The following is a 6,776-nucleotide window of genomic DNA, read 5'->3' as shown; positions in this document are numbered from 1 at the left end:
GTGACACGACGACGACACGACCCGTTATTTAATTGAATCGGATTAGAGTTTAAAAATTTGACACATTTAGAACTTGTTTGGATAGAGAAATGATCTCATCTCGTTATTATAAAATTTTCAAATTCCTATATAAAATATAATAAACAATTCAAATATTTTAAAATTCTAAAATAATAATAATATTAAAAATAATATTTTATTTAACTTATTTAAAATGATCATTTTATCTCATTTCGTATTATCTCACCATTCAAACTACCCCTTAGTTTAACTGGTTGAATGAGTGTGGCCACAACCCGACTTTATATTTGGGAAAAGAGTTGGCTACTTTGCCGCCCTGAGTAGTTAGCTAAATCTGACCGCTAGGCCAAATTCAACATTTTATTTTTTTTCAATCTTTTAATTCATAATTTTTTATCATTTTAAAATATTTAAAAAAAATTAAAATACATAATGTGTCAAAATGAGAGAGTAAAATAAGTGGACAAAGTAGCATTTTTCTTGAAAAAAATAGACTGACTTGTCATTTCAATTTATATTATTTACTATATAATCATTCAAGGTCTATTTGATATAAAAATAGATTCATTTCATCTTATGTTATCTAATTTTTTTATTAAAATTTTTATAAATTCTTACATAAAATATAATTAATAAATAATTTAACTTTTTCAAATTCTAAAATAATAATAATATTAAAAATATAATATCTTAATAATATTTTATTTAATTTTTAATTTTTATCTAAAATTATCTCATTTCACTGTTTAAACGAGATCTTAAACTTCAAATTTTTTCCATGTTGTATAGCTAACGGAAAATAATTGTCCTTCAACTACTTTACACCCAGTTTACAACTAATTGGGACATAAAAAATGTTTTACAGAATTATGAGATCTTTAAGGATTATATTTTTAATAAGAGTAATGTTAGTTAGATGTTTTAAATAGATTAATTTATTATAATCTCCTTATAAAAAGTGAGTTATACTAATTTTTTTTTTACATATTTTTATTGTGGTATCTATTTTTTTTTTTTAAATATATGAGATTCTAATTAGAGAAAATCTACTTTACCTTCCTAATTTGACACCTCTATTTGACACTTAGTTAAAATTTATTTTTTTATTTTTATTTTTTTTACTTAATAGTTAAGGAAGTAATTTTAAGTGTATTGATATATTTTTTTTATTTTTTAAATATATTTAAATATATTAAAAAAATATAAAAAAAAAAGAAAAATTTACACTGGACGGTATGTCCAGCGATCAAAATGGGGCGGCATAGTAGCCGCCCCCTTCTAATTAAAACTTGTATAAATCTTGTAATGGGATGGCTCCTTTATACTTTTGAGTGCTTTAAGGACTATCATTGTTGGTAATAGGTTGGTTACTTCATACTTTTGAGGAATGGAGTGCGAAAATTTCTTTTGGGATATAAAAAGACTTTGAAAATGCATAATATTTAAAAATTAATGAAAAGCAAATGACAAAAAAAAAAAAAAAAAAAAGGGGAAACGAAAGGTGTGGACGAGGCGAAAGTAGTGTTTTAAATCCCCATATTTCTTCCTTTCTGCTTCTCAATATATAAATTCTGAATTACACAAAGAAAAAATAAATCTTGGGGATTGGATATTATGTCATAATTAAAAAGAAAAGTTGATTAATGGATCCAAGCGGAGCTGTCCCCAACACATCATATCATCGCCTGCTTTAATTAGATGATAAACCACGATTTTCACGGAACCCAATCATACATACAACCGCACTATTCTCTGCCACTTTTGACGTCCACCTGTCTATTCATAAAGTTAATAATAACAGTAATGTTAAAGAGAGTCATTCAGTATATATTTTATACTCATTATATAATTATTTTTAATTTATTATTTTTTTATTTTAAATTTAAAAGACGTGTAATTTAAATAATATCACATCATATATAAAAAATAATTACTTTTACTATATTTATTCTAATAATAATTAGCTTTTCACACTGGCCTCTGCTTCTGCTGCAAATTCCAACTATAACATTCCTTCCAGGGTTTTCAGTATGTAACTCTAGCCCCATGGCAATCGTCGCACTACTCTGCCTCTTCTCTACCATCGTCCATCTTCTCCCATCTCTCCCCATCACCACCGCCAAAACTCCACCTCCTTACACTCCTACTGATTATTTCCTCCTCAACTGTGGCTCCTCCTCCAACTCTACCTCACTCGATGGCCGACGCTGGGAAGGCGATTCCAACTCAATGTTCTCCCCCCGGGACATTCAAAGCACATCATCATCATCCAATGCTTCCAAATTTGACCCTTCCCTTTCTCAAGTCCCATACATGACTGCTCGTATATTTGATCGCCACTCCAAATTCACCTATTCCTTTCCTGTCTCACCCGGCCCAAAATTCCTCCGCCTTTACTTCTACCCTACATCATATTCCAATCACGACAAAACCAAATCTTTTTTCTCTGTCACTGCCAATGACTTCACACTCTTAAGCAACTTCAGCGCCTATCTCTCCATCTCCACTACAACTACTTCCACAACATTTCTTGTCAAAGAATTCATCGTCCACGTTCAACAAAATAAAAATCTCGACGTAACCTTCAAGCCATCTCCAAGCTCTTATGCCTTCATCAACGGGATCGAGGTTGTTTCTATGCCCAGTAAATTATACAATATTAGTAATCAAGAAACGTCCCCAGTGACCTTTGTAAATGAAGGCGACAGCTCGCCCTTCTATATTAATAATCTATTCGCTTTTGAGACATTGTATAGGTTAAACGTGGGTGGCAAAGATATTTCCAACGTTGATGATACTGGCATGTTCCGATCTTGGAGTCAGGATGAGGATTACATCTTTGGAAAGGCATTTGGCACCATGCGTCATCGGTCCAATGTCACGATCAAGTACACTGAGGACACCCCACCATACACCGCGCCAGAGATTATATACACTACTTCTCGTACAATGGGTACGGATCCTAACATTAACTTGAAATACAACCTCACTTGGATTTTTTCTGTGGATGTTGGGTTTCTATATCTGGTTAGGCTCCATTTTTGCGAGACTCAATTAGAAGTCACGCACGAGAATCAACGGGTGTTTCGTGTATTCATCTATAATCAGACGGCCGAAGAGCAAATGGATGTGATCCAATGGAGTGGCGGCAATGGAAGTCCTGTGTACAGAGACTACGTTGTGTTGGTTCCTGGAAAATCCCAAGCTAAGCAGGTTTTATGGCTTGCACTCCATCCAAACAGAGACGTGATTCCAAAACCGGATTATGCAGATGCGATCTTGAACGGTGTAGAGATATTCAAGTTGAACCAATCGGATGGTAACCTAGCCGGGCCCAATCCAGAACCGACGATGGTGGGTCCAAGTCCAACATCCTCAGAACGAGAGAAGAAGACAACGCCTAAAAATAACCTGTCACCGATTATGATCGTAGTTGGAATTCCCATCGGTGCTTTGGTCGCAATACTCATTTACATATGTTTATTAGTTCACTATCATTGTAGAAGTAAGAGGGCGCATGAACAAGGTACCGGCTTGTCCAAATCCTCGTTGGTCCCATATTTTTCCAAGATGCAGAGGTTAATTGACAAGAACATTGTAACATTGCCATTAGAACACTGCCGTTACTTCTCGATCGTGGAGATCAAAGCAGCCACGGATAACTTCGATCAACGATTAGTCATTGGAGCTGGAGGATTCGGAAACATGTACAAAGGGTACATCGATGGTGGATCCGCCGATGTTGCAATCAAACGGTTGAAACCGTCCTCAAAGCAAGGGACGCGCCAGTTCTGGACCGAGATCAACGTGCTCTCCCAGCTTCACCATGTTAATCTCGTGGCTTTTATCGGATACTGTGATGATCGAGACGAGATGATCCTCGTGTATGAGTATATGGCATGTGGGACCCTTCGTTCTCATCTCTACGGAACTGACAACCCAGCGCTGTCATGGAAGCAACGCCTCCAGATTTGCATCGACACAGCGCACGGGTTGAACTACCTTCATACAGGTGCGAACGACATGATAATTCACTCCAATGTGAAATCCACAAACATACTGCTAGATGAGAGGTTGTTGGCTAAGGTTTCGGATTTTGGTCTGTCGAGATTGGATCCCATAAAGATGTCCAGGATCCACTTCAACGGCATTGTAATGGGTGGTTTTGGGTATGTAGACCCAGAGTACTACCGAACGCAGAAGTTGACAGAGAAATCTGATGTGTACTCATTCGGGGTGGTGTTGTTTGAGGTACTGTGTGCTAGGCCAGCACAGATGCCGAGCCTACCCAAGGAGCAAGTGAACTTGGCCCAGTGGGCCAGAAAATGCTACCTCGATGGGAACCTTGATCAAATAATTGATCCGTGTTTGAGGGGTGAGATTGCGTCCGAATGTCTTCACAAGTTCAGGGAGATTGCGGAAAGTTGCACACGTGATCATGGAATCGAACGACCGACAATGAGGGATGTGGTGGGGGCCCTTCAGTTTGCACTGCAGATTCAAGAGAATGCCGAGAAGAATATCAACAATAGACGCATGGTTGAAACTAAGGAAAATGTTCCCACACAACACTTCACACAGCTCCATGGACAACTGTCCTGAATGATCATGTTACATTAAAAAAATAAATTGGGACTTATTTTAGCATAAGCAGTCCACGAGGAATAAGTACTTATACTTCTAAGGAGATCATGATCAGCAATATTATGTATTCTAAGCTCTATTTTTCCGTATCATCAAGAATATTAGAGTTTGGCTTATATATATCCAGTTAAAAAAAAAAAACAATAACCACGTCTTGGGATGCATTTAATAAAAAAATAACGGGATGTACACCAACTCAAAACCATGTTAGTGTCAGTAATATGAAACCTCAATTGATTTTGAAATACAATTTTTCTATTTCATAGCTTAAAGAAAATAATATCAATTTAAAATAAAGAGTTCCACTGCAGAGCGGTCCGGCTGTTAAGATGAGAAAAGCAGCCCTTCATTCACAAGGTGACACGTAGACAAAAATATAATAAACCATTTAGACCTCACCACATAAAATCACAAAAAGACTTCATCTGAGAGGAGAACGGCGCTCGCATTGAGCTTAGCCCGATTTCTCTGCCAAATAGCTCATCGCCGCTTCATCGAACCTCTCTGCCTCCAGACCAATTTTTAACCCCAATTTCGCTACTCAATTGTAACACCACAAAGCCAGCATGAATTTCAAAAACAAATAGGCATTCACATTGTAAAACCCAAGCTAGATTCATTCCCGAATTGAAGAAGGAAAAGAAAATGGGAATGCAAGTAACTAGGATAATGCATTTAGGAGGTAGTGAAAGATTGAGAAAAATAATAAAACCTTAAGAGAGCAAGAACACGAGTGGAGAAAAGGAGGGATAAAATCGAACAACTTTTATCAACAGCAGTACTAACCAATCAAGTCAGGTGCTTCGTTCTGAATAATTTTGGATTTTTTAGGGGAAAATTTTTCTTTCCTTTTTCTTGTCCTAGACGCTACATCATGTTTTTATGGGAAGAAATAATGAGAAAGTGAAAAATAGAAATATGAGGAATATCATATTTTCACGGAGCAGGGGTGCAAAGGGGAAGGGCCTACGAACTGCGAGTTGGAAGGGGCTTTCAGTTGGGAAGAGGTTTTCGAAAGAGACAAGGAAGGAGCTGTGAGCTGCGAAGGGATGGGTTTTCAAAGGGGTTCCGTCACAATTCAAAGGGGTTGCAAAGGGGAGGGGGTTGTGTCTCCAGCGAAAGGGAAGGGGCGGATGAGTTGCAATTCAAGTTATTTTTTGTTTTCTCTTGAGGGCTTTTGTGTTCTTGAGAATTTTTTATTGGTTTCTGTCCAAACGTTGTAGAAGATGGAACCGGGTTCCTTCGTTCCAGAGAATCTGCCATGAGTAAGGTGAGTCAAGTAAGCGGATTCCTCTCTTTCTCTCTCTTGCACTCTCTTTTTGTTCTTCTTGGCCTCAGCCTATCCTCTAGATCGTCTGGGTCACTGACACCGTCTGGGTCGAGCTCCACCACCGTTTGGATCAAGCACCATGCGGGATGGTAGTGTTGATATCTTGAGCCCGTCGAGGTTCCTCAAGAAGAAGTAGAAGGGGCAACATATGAAATACGAGTGAGAAAGAAGGTGTAATAGATTCAATGATCGGCTCCGTGCGAATGTAAAATAAACACAATAAATCGTCTACGTGTCCCACTGTGAATGGAGGGTTGCTATTCTTTACTTAATAGCCGGACCGTTCCCCAGCTTTTCTCTAAAATAAAATATAAGGTGTTTTACACACAAGGTCAACTAATTGTTTGTATCGGGAATAGATAGGGAACTTTTCTCTCTCTCCAAGCTCCATCTCATCGGTTTTTTTTTTTTTAATTTATTCTTTTCGACTATAGCATCGAGATGTGCCGATCTGTTGCCTACAGGTCTCATACAACCGCTACGCGCCCTACCACTAGATTCTCTGATTGCCACTCCTTCAGACAGTAGAAGAAAATCAACTAAAAGAGCGGCATATACATCTCATGCGTGACTCATACTGTGCGTAAAACTCATATGCCGTCGTGCCATGAGGAGTCTATCGCCACCACATGCGGCACCATCGGGATCAACGAACTTGGATCTCTTAGATTCGACCATTATCTTTTCTCCAAGAGTGGCGTGTGGCCTATACACGCCTCCATAGCTAGTGACGATTGTCTGCCAGTGATTCGACCCATTTTTCGATTGTTATTTCCTATAT

The 6,776-nt window shown here is 37.8% G+C and overlaps 1 protein-coding gene across 1 annotated transcript; it reads left to right on the top strand.

Moving 5' to 3' along the window:
• Window positions 1-2,024: 2,024 nt before the first annotated feature.
• LOC121248227 (receptor-like protein kinase FERONIA) lies at window positions 2,025-4,638 on the top strand. Its single transcript, XM_041146626.1, has 2 exons — window positions 2,025-2,649; window positions 2,778-4,638. The coding sequence occupies exons 1-2, from the start codon at window positions 2,627-2,629 to the stop codon at window positions 4,621-4,623; spliced, it is 1,869 nt and encodes a 622-aa protein (XP_041002560.1). The 5' UTR covers window positions 2,025-2,626; the 3' UTR covers window positions 4,624-4,638.
• Window positions 4,639-6,776: the final 2,138 nt, after the last annotated feature.

The sequence above is a fragment of the Juglans microcarpa x Juglans regia genome, chromosome 2D, assembly GCF_004785595.1.
Source record: "Juglans microcarpa x Juglans regia isolate MS1-56 chromosome 2D, Jm3101_v1.0, whole genome shotgun sequence".
NCBI classification, from domain to species: domain Eukaryota; kingdom Viridiplantae; phylum Streptophyta; class Magnoliopsida; order Fagales; family Juglandaceae; genus Juglans; species Juglans microcarpa x Juglans regia.
This window is presented reverse-complemented; position numbering and strand designations above follow the sequence as displayed.